This window comes from Numida meleagris, chromosome 2 (genome assembly GCF_002078875.1).
Source record: "Numida meleagris isolate 19003 breed g44 Domestic line chromosome 2, NumMel1.0, whole genome shotgun sequence".
In the NCBI taxonomy this organism is placed as follows: Eukaryota; Metazoa; Chordata; class Aves; order Galliformes; family Numididae; genus Numida; species Numida meleagris.
In genome coordinates this window covers 109,273,091-109,292,496 of record NC_034410.1, presented here as the reverse complement: position 1 = coordinate 109,292,496, position 19,406 = coordinate 109,273,091, and the positions used below count along the sequence as shown (strand labels likewise).

At 42.9% G+C, this 19,406-nt stretch overlaps 1 protein-coding gene across 2 annotated transcripts in view; it reads right to left on the bottom strand.

Moving 5' to 3' along the window:
* Positions 1-19,390, bottom strand: part of XKR4 (XK related 4) — a 240,915-nt gene extending 221,525 nt beyond the window's left edge. For both annotated transcript variants that reach the window (XR_002435067.1, XM_021386702.1), the window contains exon 1: positions 18,438-19,390. Coding sequence is in view for 1 of the 2 variants with exons in the window: in XM_021386702.1 (XP_021242377.1) it covers positions 18,438-19,294 (857 nt within the window). In the remaining variant the exon portion in view is untranslated. The remainder of the gene's footprint in view (positions 1-18,437) is intronic.

The following is a 19,406-nucleotide window of genomic DNA, read 5'->3' as shown; positions in this document are numbered from 1 at the left end:
AAGTATAAAACCGCTTTCACAAAAACATGATAATATTTGGGATACCATAGGACATATACAAAAAGCAGAAAGTCTTACCAAGGACATGGTTTAGTGCAAAAACCAAGATAGCTGCTTTGAGTAATTAATCTCTACACTTCAGATCTAAATTATAAGAAGTTCATCACAATTTTCAGCGGTAACGACTGGATTCCTCCGTTGCTTTGCAGGCACCTAAGCAAATAACTGAATGCTCATGAACTGCTAAGCAGCCAGTAAACTTCCATAACACTGAGGCTTGTACCTTCCGAAAAACTTGGTCTTACGTATATTTTATCATAGCACAGCTTAAGTACAATTTTATGGCATGCTGCAACATATGGAGAGTTCTAATTTAACTGTGGTCTCAGGGTATGCCACAGATACAGATGCTTGGATCCTATTTGAGAAGATATTTAGCGGAAGCTTAAATCATTGACTCTGAAGTTTTTAAGCACTCTGATTTCATAGCATGTGACAATACATCTCTGTGGAGCAAAATCAAAATGTAGAAAGCCTCGATTTGTTTTGACTGTATTTCTACCAGCATTTTTTTTTTTTTATCTGTTCAGATCATGCCTGGAGAATAAACAAAATCCCTATATGCTCACACTAGGCAGTGAAATGCAAGCTTCTATCTGATATAAAGTGCAGAATTTTGAAAACAAAAGCAGCTGTATGTTGGAAATACCTGCAAAATGCCAATGCAATTGTTTGAGCACAGGTCTCCTGGATGGAAAGGAAGAGGCCATGAGGGATGTAAACTCTCAGTGCACCACAAGTTTGGGTCACTCATTGAAATGGTGGCTGTGGCTACACAGATTCCCTGTTATAATTCAGAAAATAGTGCATGTGTTGCACCTTAAACACACTCACTAGTAAGTTCGTTTCTTTACTACCTTGCAGCCCCTTGCTAAGCCTCTTTCTGACCCTCTCTCCTGAAAACTTCTAGAGTATGACAGTTGTTTTCCACTGCCACACAGAGTATGCACAACACATTTCCTTCATCTGTAAAATTCAATACACTACTGAAAAAGCTGATAAGCTAGGCTGGTGCTATCTATTTAGTAAATCCACTTGCACTTTATTCCACATGCTCCTTTAATTGTATGTCTTCAGAAAAGTTTTGTAAAGGAAAAGATACCTAAAGCTTCATTCACTCATAGATCGGTAGTTGCTGTATAATTTCATTTCTCAGCTTCCTAAATATGCCTCTGCATTTACTGTGTCCTCTAGCTCTATGGTACTATCTCTGTCTTAACAGATCCAACTTACGATGTAATTCACCACTCCTTTCAGTACTCTGGAATGGAAATTGTTCATTCCCCCTGATTTTACCAAGATCAACTCATTGACTGCTGCTTTAACTGCAGCTGTGGTAATTTCCAATTTAATACCTTCATATACATTATCTATCCTCCCTTTGCCTCCATGCTAACATTATCATCTTTACTGAAAAATGAAGGAAAGCACTGAGCTATATCTAGATTATCTTTAATATCCATCCTCACTAGATATCATCTTCTTTCATCCTTTTTCTGTCCCTATTATATAGCTGAAGAATGCTTTGCCATTTGTTACTTCTTTTGCAAAGCCCAGCTTTGCTAGGCTTTGGAAATTCTCACTTTATCTCCAAACCTCTTGACATCCAAGACTCAGTTTTAGTTGCTGATCAGAAATCTGTGTAGGAAGGCAGGGAGAGGGGGAAGGTCTCTCTTGCTTATTCCTAATGGTGCCACAAAGTTTTAATATAGTCACCTTATTTTAGAGCCAAATCCTATAAATCTTTTGTCTTCTTTTGACATTCAGATTCCCAGCACTGTTAGCATTACTAATTTCAAAGACATTCAGAATGCCTTTATATATTTATATCTGCAAGTTTCTCCTTCCAGTCAGTTCCCCCAGTTATGAAATTTTGCTCTCTGAAATAAATAAAAAAACTTTTCAATTTTTTTTAATTTTCTCAAGAAAGAAACTGAAGATAATTGTGACCACTCTGCTGAAGCTTATTTAGTGTTCATACCCTTTGATAGTGTCCTCATCATTTACTGAGAAAATCTATAACTACATCTGCATATGAAACAAACGCCATAACACATCTTATTGATACATTATCTACTTGATGAAGATTGTCAGCTCCCACATGCAAACACCTATGATGATTACTAATAGGCTGTGTTCTCCAGCATCCATTTAAGTTTAAGTCCTCCATGATGATAAGATTTCAGCACATTGCTGGAATGTCTACTCTTCTCACAACAGGACTTCAGCAATTCATTAGCATTAACCACCCTTGCAGTCCTTCAAAAAAAAACAACTGAGCTCATATTACCTACTCTTTCAAGTTATTACATCATTAATACCCAGTAGTGTACCAACAGTTCTCTATATTTCTCTCTCTGTCCTTGGTAGCATAAAACTTTCAAACATCTACTTCCAATCATCAGTTCACCTGATTCAAGTTCTGCACAGATGCTCCTACTTCATCTCTTTTCTTGCACAGGTTTCAGCAGCTCTGTGTGCAGGTTTCAGCCTTTCCAGAAGGACATTACCCCACTACTAAAAAGATGAAGCATAGTCCTGACAGCAATGTGTCCTCTTCTACTTCCTGAGCAGCTTAGAATTTTCTTTTGCTTTGCTATCCAAATTATGATTTGTATTTACATTTCCATGCTTTTACCCCCGTTTTACTCATCTTGCACCACTTTTTGCTTACATAGAGAAATACAGAGGAGGTATGAGCTTCCCCCAGTCTTCTCCAGCTTCTCAATTTGAAGTCTTTCCACGTGTCAGCCTCAACTTGAGGCCAATTTCTCTGTCAGACAACAGGGAATCCACAGACATCTCTTTCATCCAGCTGCATTTAATAGCTGGTGCTCCAAAACTCATCCTTCATAGCGCTGTCCTTGAGCTACAGTCACCATTGTTCCATCAAGAATCCACACGCTTATTCCACTGGAACATAAATGAAATTTCCAAATATCCTAAAGACATTTTAAATCAAAGGAGACACACATCTACCACTGATCTAATGTTCTCTGCTTTCACACGGATGATGTGATCATCAGACTATTTCCAAAATGAGAATTGCTGGCATATTCCAACAAAGCCCAAGCGAGCACAGGTTAACATGATGAGAGGATGGCTCCCCTTGCATCCTTCCTCAATCAATTCATCTTATACTGAAACTCTGGAAAAAGAATTACCCAGCTACAGCCCCCTCTGTAGGAGAACAGGTTTGTGTGAGAAGCCCTGGTTACCTTTTCCCCTTATCAGCTAGATGAACAGGAGAATGTTACAGAAGTTGGAAGAGCAATTATTTCCTTCTAAGAACATGGAAAAAACATATTGTTTTTCAGCTGCAGTCTGCTCTTCTCCTGGAGAAGTACAACCCTGCGGTGCATCTTTTCACCAAGGCAATTACAGGTACCTATGTTTGATTTCATTATATATCATCACAATAAACACTGTTATGGTTAGAAGAATACCTAACAATAGGCTCATTAGGATGAAACAGACCCTAGAAAACACAAAAGACAAACTCAGGAAGTTATAGAATCATAAAAGAATCACCAAGGCTGGAAAAGACCTACAAGATTAAGTTGAAAGTGTGAAGATTTAGGTAGGATATCGGGGAATTTCTTTACCAAGAGAGTGGTAAGGTGATGGAACAGGCTGCCCAGAAAAGTCATGGATGCCCTGTCCCTGGAGGTGTTCAAGGCAAGGTTTGATGGCACCCTGGGCAGCCTGGTCTAGTATTAGATATGGAGGTTGGCAGCCCTGCCTGCAGCAGGGGTGTTGGAGCTTGATGATCCTTGAGGTCCCTTCCAACCCAAGCCATTCTATGATTCTATGATCACCCAATCCAACTGTCCACCAATAGTTCTCACTAAACCATGTCCCTCAACACAACGTCTAAATGTTCCTTGAACACCTCCAGGGAGGGTGACTCAACCACCTCCCTGGGCAGCCCATTCCAGCACCTGAACACTCTTTCGGAAAAGTAGTATTTCCTAATGTCCAGCCTGAATCTCCCCTGGCACAACTTAAGGCCATTCCCTCTTGCCCTATCACTAGTTACATGAGAGAAGAGGCCAACCCCCAGCTCACTACAGCCTCCCTTCAGGTAGTTATAGAGAGCGATAAGGTCTCCCCTGAGCCTCCTCTTCTCCAGACTGAACAATCCCAGCTCCCTCAGCCGCTCCTCATAAGGCCTGTGCTCCAGACCCCTCACCAGCTTCATCGCCCTCCTCTGAACACGCTCCAGGGCCTCAATGTCTTTCTTGCAGTGAGGGGCCCAAAACTGGACACAGCACTTAAGGTGCGGCCTCATCAGTGCTGAGTACAGACGGACAATTACTTCCCTACTCCTGCTAGCAACACTATTTCTGATACAATGCGTTGCACTTAACATCCATTGGCAGTAGGCATCCCTTGCTTTCAAAGCAAAACCACTTCCACAAATGCAAACTAGAAATAAGTTTGCTGTGGTTCAATTGATTATGTAGCCACTTCCCAGGGATGTTTATTCTCAGTCAGAGTCTACACTAATTTTGCACGTGTAGAGACAAAGAAGAAGAAAGTTAATGCTGTATTTGTGATGCACCAAGCACAAAACAGCCTAAATACAGATGAACCCCTCCACATAAAGTGATGTGGAGAATGAAAGAAGCTGTAATTTGAGTTTGGATACGATACACCTGTAGCCCTTTTCTATCCATGTCCCATGCCATAGACAGACTCTCAGCTCTGTGTTTTCCTTCCATAAGGAAAGGGTACTGGAGTTAGAAGAAATCTGTCTATTTTGAATTGTAACTATTTAAGACAGAAAGAAACACAAAATTTCCCAGCTGACATCCTATGGCACAGGATGTTGGCCTAGGTAACAAAGGAAGACAAAAAAAAAAACCAAAAAAAAACAATACTAAGTGACTGTTCAGAACAGCAAAATATGTTAACACTTCCAGAAAGCAGGTTGTCCTCTGCAGATGATACCACAGGTAAGACAGCTCTAGATGGCCATAACTTCATCCACAAGATAAAGCAAAGATAGTTAACATAGTGAAACTGTGCTTTAGAAGAGTAGTTCAAGCTAAAAAAGGAAACGTAATTGCCAGACACTTGTTAACAAAGGCAGAGAAAATATTCACATGCTCTAAAGCTGTCCTGGGCAACAATTTGGATTCAGAACACAAATTCAGAACACAGGCAAACTGATTCAGCATGTAATTAAGAAATCCTCTCTGAATTATGCAACTTTCATTCACTTCTTCAGAAGATATGAGAATGCTGCAATCACTTGCCAAGTTTGATCCCAACGTGCCATAGGGCAAATGGAGACCCTAAACTGTCATATTCCATTTAAATCATACATAGGCAAAGGGAGTGGGATTGCTCAGTATATTAAATTACTACTAGTGTGTTGATATTTCCTCATGAACAATCTATGGCCCTGAATTATTTATTGAGAAGGAAGCTGCTTTTGAAGTGAACATTATTTCTCTCTCAGAGCTAATGCTTGAATATGATAAAAATAGTTGCCAAGAGAAAAAAGGAAATTAAAAAAAAAGGAGTACTACATGAATGACAACTCCCAGATTTCACCTGACTCCTTCATGCATTTCTTTTCTTTGTGAAGACCATATAATAATGTTCACCTCAAAAAAAGAAAATATATATATATATAATATATATATATATATGTGGGACAGCCTGTGTCAGGAAATTTCTTGCACAAGACACAGTTGCATACACATTCAGTGATGGCCATCAGTAGGATTCCCAGACTGTTCCCATGGTTTTGTCCTCCCTTCCCCATAGAATCCAATATTACTCATAGAAATGCAGCTTCAAGGGAGCCACAAAGCAGCCTTCCTCTGGTATCAAGAGTGGTACATCACAGAATCAAAGAGCTTTGGGTTGTAATGGAGCTGACGGACACTAAACTGAGCATGGAATGCCAGTAGGAACAGAGAAGAGGACCCAGTTCTTCCATTGGTCCTTCAAGCTCTCAAACATTTTTCAAATCCTTGCCCCTCCAAAAGGAGCCCGCACGAGTTGTTGAAGTTTAAGGATTGAAAACACCACTGAAGTGGCAACACCCTCACACTGTAATGTAAATCCAGTGTGACATATTCTGCATGATGATTAAATTTGAATTTTTTTGGTCAAGGAGATATTTGGTGAGAATAAAGTGCACTCTTCAGTGGCAGCTGCAATATTTGACCCCAAAACAATTACAGGAAACGTATATAAATAATGCTTCTATCTTCTTTTCTTCTTCCTCACAACTCTTATGGTGCTATCCAGGAAGAATTCTCCAAAGAGTGATTTATGGCATGACATAAGAAGACATATTCCTATCATATTTATATTGTTTATAAATTTGCAAATATTTTATATACACTTGACATGCATTAAATCTTTCCATAAATTTTCTCTGAATAGATTTGAATGCTGAACTTATTGTTAATTCAAGGTTATTCTTCAGTATTCAAGGTGCCCAAGTTAATTTCTTTAATAACCAATCCCTAGTGTCTGCTAATTAGAAATATCAAAAACAATTTGATATTTAAATCATGTGTCATGGCTTCTGGTCTTTGATTGGATGAGTAATGAAATTAAGACTCATATGAACTGTGAATATTACTACTGAATATGTAAGTAATTTTTTGATTAATATTCTGGCACTCAGGCTTAAAATACACCTTCTGTAAGTATTTGCAATAATAAAGCTCAAGCTCAAGAAATCAGTACAAGTCATTAACACAGTCAAACTGAATTCATAAGTGAACTTCAAAAGAATATTTAAGATTTTTTGATGAAGATGATTATGAACAGCATCCCTTTAAGCTGGACTCCCATATTACTGTTGGCTGTCTTGTAAGGCTACTGGCCATCTCTCCTACTTAGGTGTTGGTATAAAATCAAATTAGGGAGATAGGTTTTGCTGAGGTATAGAAAACATCGTACATGACTACAAGCTGGTAATTTAAATCCCAATTGTTTCAAAGCTCAATGAATTGGTTCACGGAAATTTAAAATCCTTTAAGAATTAACATTAGATACAAAATAAAAAAATACTAGAAAGAATATAATGCTTCATGTCTATTCTTTACTCAGAATATCCATTAGGAACACTTTCCTGACATTACTGAAATATTCTTGATCATAACTCAGCTGACAGTCAACATTTTTCAAACTGTTCTTCTCATCCAGTACTTCCTGCACTTAAGCAAAGTCAGTCAGATCACATGATATTTAATAAATATCAAGGTGTGCATGCATAACTTCATTTTTTGTTACAGAACTTGCTCATCTGTAATACATTGCAAGTAATATCTATAATAACAATATTAATATGGAGTGCACAACAGCAGGATGTACTACAAATCGGGTACCCATCCTATTAAAAAATGTTAACCCTGTAGAAGAGGGTCTGGCTCCCATGGGAGAGCCGACAGATTGTATAAGAAAGAGATGAGAAGTGTAGGATTAGTTGGACTCAAGGAGAAGGACTCAGTCCACCTCTGGAATTGACTATGAGAGAAGTTAGGAAATGCCACTCTACTTTGAGCATGTTCTTAAACCACAAGTAATCGCTCATTATTTGTACTACAGAACTACCCCCAAAACTCCAAATAACATCAGCCTCCTGCTGTGCTAGGAAGGTTTTTGAAGGAAGGGAAGCATGAAGAACCTCCCATGGCCCAAATTCCAGCTTGGTCACGAGACCAGTTTTCTCCATCTTGAGGGGCTACACTTCTACACTGATGAAGTTAAAACCACCACATGCTTACAAAACAAACCCAAATTCACACATTCCCTGACACTGCCTGCACAACAGCTTCTATTTTGCAAGGGAATGGGTTCACTTAACCCAGAGTTTCTCAGACGTTCTCAGCTCCTCAGCTTTCATGCTCTGCTGATCTCTTTGGAGACAAACCTAGGAAGCAACAGTGGGTTGGCTTCTCTTGAAACTCTTGCTAGCTTTTCCAGCAGCCCTCCACAGTAGCCATGCAGGCAAAAATGCCAACAGCTAATTAATTCCCTGAGTCAATTTGACTATTAATGGCATATCTCTGCCACAGAACTGACATTTACAGAATGAGAGGATGTTACAGAAAAAAAACATACCTACAGAATTTGTTAGTTGAGGTAGAGGAAAAATATTGAGTGGCATACTTAAGGACCAAGAACAGCCCTTAGTTCAGTAAGGTAATCTTCATAGTCCCTTATCATGAGTTCTTAATTAACCTACGTGGTAAAAAAACCCTAACAAATGGTTGTTGATTGTAAATGCAATCCCTCCTTCTGACACATACATTAATGCGCTATTGTAAAAGTTCAAAGCCATTATTATTGAATTATCTCAGCCACATTAATTATCCTCTGCACTGTATTTGGCTTCACTTGGGTAAATCCTCTTTAATTGCCCAGTCTTTACTTACAGAACATCTTTGCTTAATATACTATGAACTCCGTATACATTTATGCTTTTTCCAATAATTCTGTGTTAAATGTAGTTTCCACCATTATTACTGGAAATGATAATGAGATCTACACTTGGCTCATTTGTCTGCTCTCACCAAGCACGTCACTGTTTTTGAAGCAAAAACGTCCAGCGCTTGGAAGCTTTGGGCTGACTTTGATCCTAGCAACCTCATTACATTCAAAAAAACTCCCAGCACATTGGAACACAGCACATTGGATTCAGTTTGCAAAGCAGATGAACAGAAAATGAAAACATCACAAGAGAGCAGGTGATGAGCTAACTTAAAGCAGAAAAAACAGGTAAGCAAAGAAAAGAGGGTGAAGGACAGAACTTTAAGTTATCAAGCATATTTTGGACTTAATAAACACAAAACATTTGAGGAAATAAAATCCTTAAAATACTAAGGTTTTGCTTACATATCCCAGTGATCCCTGTTACGGAGAGATGTTCATGTTTTGAACGTGTTTAACTTAAAGCATATTTTGACAGGCACATTGAAATAATAATTTAGTTTGAGCTTCCACCTAGACAAATTTCCACAAGTAACTCAACATACAGTAGAAAAATTAAACTTCACAATATGCATAGAGTAGTTATATTTTTGGTATGCAATATGTGACTAAAGAATAATATTTTCATAAGGATAGACTACTTTTGGCTGCCTAATTTTAGGCATTTTAAATTTCCTCCTTTAAGAAAACGAAAATGATAATAAGCCCAACCCTAATGAAAGCAAAGCAGAGATATAGTTCTTCTTTCTGAAATTCAGACATGTAAAAAACTGCAACCAAAACGACACATACTGAAAATCTGGGCTGTGTGTGCAGTGGGGCTTGGTGGGAGAGTGGGCATACTCAGCCCCCAGCCCCTGTCCTTGTGGTGAGCTGCGAGACAAAGTTGGGAAATGAAGATAAAGAATTGCTCAGGTTTTATTTCTGCCATAAAACTGCACTTCTTACACTGATAAAGATCAGCTACAAAAAAATCCATCTTCAAGAAACTCAGCAAGAACCGCGCACTTGAGCATTTTTAAATTTCTGTCTCATTTCCTTTTGAGAAAGACAGCAGTGGAAAAGGGTGAAACAACTAGAGCGACACATCAGAAATGCCTCTCCTTTTTTCTACAGTTGACTATGTGACAGAGAAAGAGCTTAATGAAAAGAAATGAGTACCAATCCTTCTGCCTCCACCAGTTCCAATTGCCTCACCCTACTCCTATAGCTGATCAGATATTTTTCATGTGGGTATGTACAATACATTTTGTGTCCACTTTATCCATGCAAAATGAACGTTCACAAACAGAAATACTGGCAGCATGGACATTTAGGATAAGAGAGAGAAGGTTAAAAGGCAGGCAGCTAAAATCAATTAAGCAGTACCAGAAAGATGGGGAAAACTGTATTCGAGGACCATAAGTATTTGGTCACAGAACTGTGCCCTTCCTGTCTGGCCTCACGAACATGACATTTCTGTCAGCATGATGATGCAGCTCCAGTGAGAAGAAGAGTAGATGTCCCAATCCAGTCCCTCCTGATCTTCAGTAGAGGGAACACTCTGGAGGACAGGATCTGAGCCCTCACAGCTGGAAAGGGCAGAGGACTCAAATCTCGTAAATCCCAAATGAATACTCTGCTCACAAAGGGCATTTCTCCAGTACTGCCTTTAAATAAGGCAACTTGGTAATGCTTGTCAGGGATTTGGACTCAGGCAGGTTTAAACAATGCTTGCCAGCTAAATGCACTAAGGGATTCTGGTGCCACTCAGCCTAGTTCCTGTTTTGCAGTGGGTTTGAAAAAGAAAGATAAACTCAGGCTGTGTGTTGGGGCAATTTGGGCATAGCCAAAATGCAGAAACACAAGCCTTAATGGCACTTTCAAAGACATTAAGGTCTGTTATGTCTCAGTTCTTCAAGGAACTTCTTAACAATTGGGCCACTGAGCCCAATTTTCTAGGTAATATTTTCAGGTCTATGCATCTGAAGAACATCTAAATTCTGCCTTGCAAAGCCAAGTCCTCTTTTAGATCTGCCTCACAGAAAAATTTCATATAAAGTGAGAATATAAAACTTAGGGTTGAAGAAAGATAAGAAGGGACATAACTCCACCCATACCCCTCTTTAAGATAAAAAAATGACAATACAACTGTAATGACAAAGCTCATAATTCCACACTGATCAATATTAAACCATGAGAATACGAGCACAGTAGTTTTCTCTTCTTTTCTATGCAAGTACATTTGAAAGCTGTTAGTGTGAGGTATAGATGCCCCTACAGAGAACAGAAGTCTAGTGCTCACTGTCACAAGGTGCTTTGCTTGGACCTGCTGGATCTGAGCTAATGATCCCAGGCACCACACACTGAAAAACACAACTGAAAGAAGTTGGCAGATTGGATGTTTACAAGAAAATATCCCATTAAAGTGAGTAATGCAGCAAACTGTGGCACTGCTAGCCTTCATCCTTAAGGACAGAAATCAATCTGATAGATAGCAGCTATAAGAGATAAAAACTGTTCTTCCATCTGTAGGTTAATTTACATTTTGTTCATGGTAAAACATCTGCATCTTTCTCTGGAGCAGCTGGTACTGGTCCTTGGTACGTTAGTCTTGCCTAAGTCACACCTTCCAATTTTAGAAGAAGGAGAATCTACTGTGTTGTCACATCATCGACTGCCAAACTTCCTCTAAAAACACCCCACAAAACAGTCTCATTCCATTCATCCCAACCCGTGATACCAAATCATTTGTAACTTATAGCATTAACCACCTCCACTGATAACTCAGTCAGTCAAGAAGATTCATATAGCTCACCAAAATCTTATACCACGAGCGTACTGAACAGCAGAAGAACATTGTAGCAAAGTAATGGAAATAGTATAGTAGTAACAAATATTTTATTTGGGAAAAAAAAAATCTCACATTATTACTCTTTTCAACCACTGAGGGAGGAAAAGAATGAGAGGAAGAGTGATAAAGAAACACTTCAGCAATCAGAGATCACCAGGAGATGCTAATTCGGGTTATGACTGTTAGGAAATTCAAGTAAAATCTCTTGGAAAAATATATACTCAAGGCCTATTTATTTATTTAATTCTACAGTTTACAGAAGCATACTTAAGAGTTCTCTCTTCCCAGTAAATTGATGCCAAACTGGCACCTCACATTTGTATTTACCATTTTTCAAATGACCACTTGCCACAGTCAGAGTTAAAATTGCACCTAACATTCTCTGCGAGTTTGCCCAGCCATACAACCCCTCCTCTTTCCTGCTTCCTTCCCAGTCTCTCCAGCAATCACTTTTAACATTACTCAGATACTCTCTCTTTGGTCAGAGGTTGAAGGGAAACAAGCTGGAGTTAGGCACAGAGCACAGAAAGACTAACTGGCATTCCCGTGTCATTCCAAAACCCACCTCCTTTTGTAGGACCCCTCAATTCTCCATCGTGTTCTCTTTCTTATAAACCTCCTTGCATTTAAAAAAAAAATCAAAACAGATCTTTTTGCACCTTGTTTGCCTCCTATGTCTTTTTGACACGATTTATACAACCAACAGTTGTGCTAGAATGGACAGAAGTGGCACCACTTTAGCAAACCAAGTGTCTACTGTACCTTGAAATGTAAGCAAAAGAACTATTGATTTTGTCGGCGCCCAATAAATCCCTCCCAAACAACCTGTTTAATGAAACTGTAAGTTACTGCTGTGTTTAGCCCACTGTGTATGAAAAGCTACTTAATTGGAACAGAGAGGTGGGAGAACAAGCTAATCCTGCTATATGACTTAAGTATTGATTTCATTTTAATTTTACAAGAACTTCTGTATCTTTGTAGTCGTCAGTCCTTGTGTACAAATGTAACGGACTAAGCCAGCTGATGGAAAATACTCTTTCAGACAAGGAGAGCTCTGATGTAAATAACCTGAAGATACGGAGCAGAATAAATGATCACTCTGTGATGTTACTCTTTCTTGCTTTCCCACAGGGAATTTGGACACGTATATTGACCTTTCAGAGCTACATACTTTCCCTAGTGTGAGTTAAGGAGAAGGAGGAACTTTTATCCAGAAAAATTCAACTTGTTGGACAAATCCTCTGCAAGGCTGCAACATCTAGAAACAAACTACAGCATGAAGCATTTCTTTGAATTCATAGCACATATGTACAGTCATTCCTGCAGTTCAGTGGAGAACTTTACATATAATATCTATACATGATGACATTATATCCTCTGAAGCACTAACCTGAAAATCTTACAGATTTCCCACTTATTTGGACAAAAGCCAAATACGAATTCCCCCCACATGTAAGTTGCTAGAAAGCATTCTGTGTGTAAAATATCAGTTCGCGTACTAAGCCAACTGAGCAATCAGACATTTTAGTGCCTAAGCAGTCCTTTGAAAATCTGAAGACTTATGTAAGTGATAGATAATCTCTATAGAGAGAACCCTTGTTAATTATTAAAGTACAGCATCTTTCTTCTAACGTACATCAGCATCTTTTACATGTTGCTTAGGTTATTAGAATAAACTGAATACCAAATCTGATTTGTATGCAGACTTGTAAGAGATTTTTAAGAATGTAGTAAAGCTTCACATTTGTGCTCCAAAAAAATTATGAAAGGCGCAGCCTTCATCTGCATATCACTGTCTTAAGGAAAAAAAGAATGGAATATTTATTCTGCTGAATGCATTAGTGAAAGTTTAAATGTAGTTATGCCACCCACACAACAGTCTGTCCCTTGTAGTCCTGGCATCAGGAAAAACAAAAGTTACAAGAACTTCAATACCTATTTCTGACAGTCCATCACCTTTCCTGAATCCTAAAGATACAGCAAGCAAATTGGGTGGCCAACAGGACTTGAAGTCAAGAACTGCAGTAACTCGATAAAAGAAATATTGATGCCCCAGCCCTGGAGGCACTCAAGGCCAGGCTGGGTGGGACCCTGGGCAGCCTGAGCTGGTGGGGGGCAGCCCTGCCCACAGCAGGGGGTGGAAATGGATGGGCTTTAAGTTCCCTTCCAACTCAAACCATTTTGTGATTCTTTCAAATATGGTATTGTTGAGCGGTAGCATTTCACTTCACTAAGAGACAGATGGAAGGATATGCAATAATCTTGTCTAGGAAATGGCTATGACTCATAAATTTGGACTCAACATGACAAATTATCTGACAGATTTCAAAACAGTGAGAAAAACTGGTGTCAGATTGAGATATTATTGCATCTCACTGTGAAGACCAATGGCAGCTGGAATTATTGACCACCTAACTAAACTGAGCTCCTATGTTACTCCTGAACAGAAGTGTCAAAACTACTTTTGTGGAGCAAAGAGCAAAAACACCACAAACCTATTTAAGGATGGAGGTGGGCTAATGATATTTTTCTTCATTTGAACTACCTGTTCAAAATTTCAGCTTAAGGGCTCAGCATGCTTCATAGGGAGCACCTGAGAAAGTTGCATGGCCTTCTCTTACATCATGCAGCCACAGCTTCCCTTCTTATTTTGAAATTTTAGGAGCATCAGATGATCGCAGAGGTGAAGCTTATGAGAGCAGGTGACGTAGTTCCTTCGGCAGATGACTCTGCTCCGTGAAAAAATGCCTTCACAGGGCACCAGAGGGACCACAGCTCGCACCAGAATCTAGCATCACTTCCACAACACTCCTGCAACTTTTTTCCCCCCCAGATAAGAAACAGGAAAAAGAAGGAAGATAACGATTTCTTAAAATCACACATAAACAAAAACAGCTGTAGATAAAGATGGTGCCAATATTTAGGCAGAACTGAGAGCAGCGAAGGATGTGCACTGCAGGGCAACTCCAAGGGAACCAGACTCAGTTTGGAACCAACATCTGCCCTGTGAACAAGCGACACCTGGAAGGGTCAGCAGTAAAGCTGGCTTCTTCTCCTCCTCTAGGTGGGTTCCCACACAGCTGGCAGAGCTCAGCCCAGACCCCTCACTTTGGGTGCCTTGCCACCCTGCCCCTACTGTCTGTTCACCCAGAACAAAAAGCTTTCCAGGAAACCCAGCAGCTCCACAGGTGCCAAATGAACGCTATTATCTCCAGTTTCCAGCCACAAGGCCCCTTATCCGCTGCAAGATCTGAAAGCCAGGGCTAAGCCTGGGAAGCTCAGCGTATCAAAGGGATGCTCAAGGGCAGTGTCTACATACTTTCATGCCATGCTCAAAGGCCAATAGTTTATCTGAATCCTGCTGGCCTTTATATCTCTGCACAATCCTTACAGACTATAAATTGGGGAGGGACATTAAAGCATTCACTCCCTTTTCTCCTTACAATGGAATACAAAGACCCTGTGCGTTACATCCTCTTTGTACTCCCCGGAGCCTGCTAATAAAAAGCCGCATCTCTCACAGCACATTTCTGGGAGAACTCGCTCCACAGTATGGCTTTCATGCCCATACATTGGTAAAACGCAGAACGCACTGGAACACAGGTAAGGAATGTCCCTGTATCTAACTCTGAGGACACAATGCCTTTTCAGACACCAGCAGATTTCATCGTGATCATATTTTAACACGAAATTAGCCACCAACAAAGGCCCCATGGCTGCACTCAGCTGTGGCAAACACCTCCTCAGAGACTCCAATGGAATTTACCTCAGGGACAGTGTCCTCAAGAAATCTGTGAATGTGTCTGTCCCATCCCACCCCCTCCCCTTGCTCCCAACCCCCCGAAATAAACGACATTTACATCCTTATTCTTGAAAATTGAAGAATTCAGTCCTCTGTATTTTGAGGGGGAAAAATATGACACCAATTTCAAAAGAAAGAAGACACACTTCTGTTCAGAATGGATCTGAAGCTCAGTTGCTCCTGCAGCTCCCCTTCCTCACACTCCAGTAAAAATTTGTTTCAGTAATTTTAGATTGCCTACTTACAGCATTGTTCCATGCCACATTAAAGACCTCATTCATTTTCCATTAGCACATTTTAGTTAGAATTAACACACAATCATTTTCAATGATCCAGCTTTCAATATATTTGTAAACAAAAATTAATCTTAAAGGCAAAACAAAGAAAAGCTTCGAAATTGTTAAAAGTCAGCCTATAGAGCTAATTAGTCAAACCGCATCTTTAACTCTTTTAATCCAAGAATAAGAATTGCCAGGTGTACCCAGGATGGCCTCCTTAAATAAGCAGTTGCCACAATTCCCCCCTGAAACCTTTGGCAATGAAACAAATGAAGGGAAACTGAAGACCTCAGGAATCAGTTCAGCACTTAATGAGGAGACAGAGGACAACAAATGCCAAGTGAGACCAAAGCGAGCACTTCCAACAAGGCACAAACAAACCTCTCTCCTTACACCCTGATATCCTCACCCATACAAGAACTACCAAACATCCAAACCTCCCTTTTCATAGAATCACAGAACACTCTGAGTTGGAAGGGACCCCTAAGGATCATTGAGTCCAACTCCTGGCTCCACACAACTACCTAAAACCCAAACCCTATGTTACCCAAATGCTCCTTGAACTCTGGCAGCTTGGGGCTGTGCCCTCTACCCTGGGCAGCCTGTTCCATGCCCACCACCCTCTGCTGCAGAACCTGTCCCTAACTCCCCCTGCCCCTTCCCTGACACAGGCTAGGGTTCCTTCTCAACAGAGAAAGGACAGAAATACCACTTTCATTTTTGCTGGTGGGGGATTCAACTCAATAAGTGCTAGAAATCTTTAATACAGGCATAGGAGAGATTTAACCAGGGCCCCCCCCCAAAAAAAAAGAGGAAGAGGAAAAACTGAAAACTGAAAGTAGACAAGAAGAGGAAGGCACAGAGCCAAGTGTAGCAGCACCTGCTCACCTGTGGGGACAGGGGTGGTGCACCTGTGGTGCTGACATGTGCAATCAAACACACTTCAGAACTTTCAGCCTAAATGCTCATGGGGCTGTTTGCTCAGGCCAGTGCAGATGTTACACTTTGGAGAAGTTTTGCACTACTCATTGTCAGCGTTTCATTTCCCAGAAAATAGCACTCATTTTCCACAGATGATGCTTGTTCTGAGTCCCTGTTCACACACAGAGCTTTTCAGGGGTTGACAGGGCCTCTCCTTCCTGATGCTGATTATTAGTTTCAGATGACTGCTAAGGATCTCCCTTATGAGGGATGTACCCAGGGAATTAAAATGAAGTCACTTTAATTAATTATGAAGCGTTGATATGCAAGACTGCATTCAATTGACCAGATAATTCATACATTTGTGGATAACCGCTGGTACTGCTAAGTTACTGACAAACAATTCAATGGCTCCATTTCACTGGAGGAAAGAAAAAAGGGGGGGGGGGTCATAACAAGCTAAAACATCAATAATAATGCCCTAGCACAACTTGTCATTTAATATTCTGGTACTCTTATACTCCTGCATATAAAACATGGAGAGAAGCTATACCTGATCAGAAGAGGCTCAGCCAACTGTAGGGAGGATGAGGTACCCCCACAGGGAGCAGGTGTTATGCCAAAAGGGATTGTGTTCCATGTACAAGCCAGCAGCTGGGAGCACCAGGCACCCTTGGGCAGAGCAACACCTTGGGAGACTGCACCCTGCTCCACCCAAACCCTTCCCTCCGTGTTCTCCGAAACAGAGATATGACAGGAGTTTGTAAAACTCTCTTCGGCGTCACTCAGCATGTTGCACGTTCAGCTTCTGTGCAGATGGATATTGGTGTGAATTTCCACATGGGAGTCATTGTACATACACCCCTACAGGACCGGCGCTACACTCTGCATAGAAGCCTGATCATTCAGAAAGCCCAACATTTAGATACAGAGGTACAGCACACGAGAGCATACAAGATCCACGACAAAGCATTGCTTTTCCTTCCAAAATCTGCTTTCCTTTCAAGTTGTGTTGCAGCTAATAACAAAGGAACTAATGACACCAGGAACTGCGGATTCTCCCCACTTGTGAACGAACTCCATTTGTTGCAATAAACCTAAGGATCTGGAAAATGAGTGATGCTTTGTTACGGCATCCCAGGGTCTCATCGCCTTGTAGCGCGGTTGTGTTCCCTGAGGCTTGAAGGCCACGGACAGAACCAGAGCCGCGATGGCAACTGCACTGGCACAGAGAAATTGGCAGCCCATGACCAAAATGGGGATTAAGAATGAGATTAAGAATTCCAGAGAGAGAAGTTCGGAGTAACAACGAGTTACGTTCTCTGATGCAACAATTCCGAAACAACGGAGTTTCCCGAAGAGAAACTGAAAGCATTCCATCCCACCCAGCAGACAAGAAACGCCAGAAGCCGTTTCAGCCGTTGCTGCAGCGCACAGCACAAAACAGCATCTACCTTCCACGATTCCATACGGAAATGTTAACGCCTGACACACTCTGCGGGCTGAACTCTGCCCCGTTCGAGCAGCACTAAATGTATTTACAGCGCATTTGGCCTCCAGAGAAATCTCTACTGGAAACGCGCTCCGAACTTGGGGAAACGCGACTTGTGCAAACTATGATGTCATCCATCTGCCTCTCAGGGAGAGCCTTCCCCCTGCGCCCACCTCGGCACGGCCTCCTTGCACAGCACGGCACAGCCTACCGCCGCCTGATGTGTCTGACAGCAGCCACTCAAAAGTTTCGTTCCTTCCCCGCATCACACCGTACAGAAAGCTGACGGCAAGGAGCACGGAGCGGGGCATCACACGCCGACACCGGCACAGCGCAGCCGGGAGGCTGCGTGCGTTCCCACCTCCTGAAAAGTTCCCGGCGGGCAGCACCGCCGTCCCGTCCGCACGTCGGGAGCCCGGCACGCACGCACCGACGGCACATTATCAGAACGCTCTCCTTTTCTACCGTCTTTTCCATTTTCTGCCCCGTTTAACCCCCAACTCCTCGCACTGTTTCCCGGCGGCTCTGTCCAGCTCCCGGCGCACGCGGTTGCAGCCTCACCCCGCGCCCCGCCCGGCCCCCGCTCACCTCCAGACCTGCCCCAGCTGCAGGATGTGGACGAGGGTCTGCAGGAGCCAGATGCAGAAGGCGCACGACGCCGACCTGCCGCTGTCGGCGCGGCTGCTGCTGGAGGGGCCGCCGCCGGCGGGGCCGCTGCTGCCGCTGCTGCTGCTGTTGGCGTTGCCCTTGCTGGCGGTGGACGCCTGCCGCTGCGGCGTGCCGGGCCGGGCGGAGTCGATGTCCGCGGCCGCCGAGCTGCTGCTCACCAGCAGTTTGCTCTCGGCCGCGGGGCACTGCCCGGCGGCGGCGGCGGCGGCCGCGCCGTCCTCCGCGCCGAAGTCGTGCGCGAACCAGCGGAAGCTGAACACCTGCACGGAGAGGGAGCCCAGCAGCACGAAGAAGAGGGTGAGCCCGAACCACCAGCGCTGGCCCCGCAGGTAGTAGTCGACCGCCAGCCAGATGTCGGTGCCCACGTCCGCGAAGTACACGGCCAGCGCGGCCAGGATCCAGAGGCAGTCCCACAGCGAGTAGCGCCGCTGCTCTCTGCCCAGCCGCAGGCACAGCGAGGACGAGCCCCCGCCCGAGCCCCGCGAGCCCCCGCCGCCGCCCCCTCCTTCTCCTCCTCTGCCGCGGCCGCCGCAGCAGCAGCAGCAGCAGCAGCAGCAGCAGCTGGAGCCGCCGCCCGAGCCGTCCCCGCCGCCGCCGCTGCAGCACCCGCCTCCGGGTGCCTCGTCGTCGTCGCTGCCGCCGCCCGGCCCGGCGCCCGCGGGCAGCCCCGGGGCCAGCGCCTGCACGGAGCCCGAGTGCTCGGAGTTCTGCAGCGGCGTGAACGCCACCTCGCCGCCCTTCTTCATCTTCCGCCTCCCGTCCGACTTCGCGGCCATGATGCTTCCCTCAGCCCCGCCGGAGAGCGAGCGGCAGAGGCGAGCGCTCCTTTATCCCGCGCCTCCCCCTGCTCCTCCTCCTCCGCCGCCCGCCTCCCGCCCTCTGCAGCCG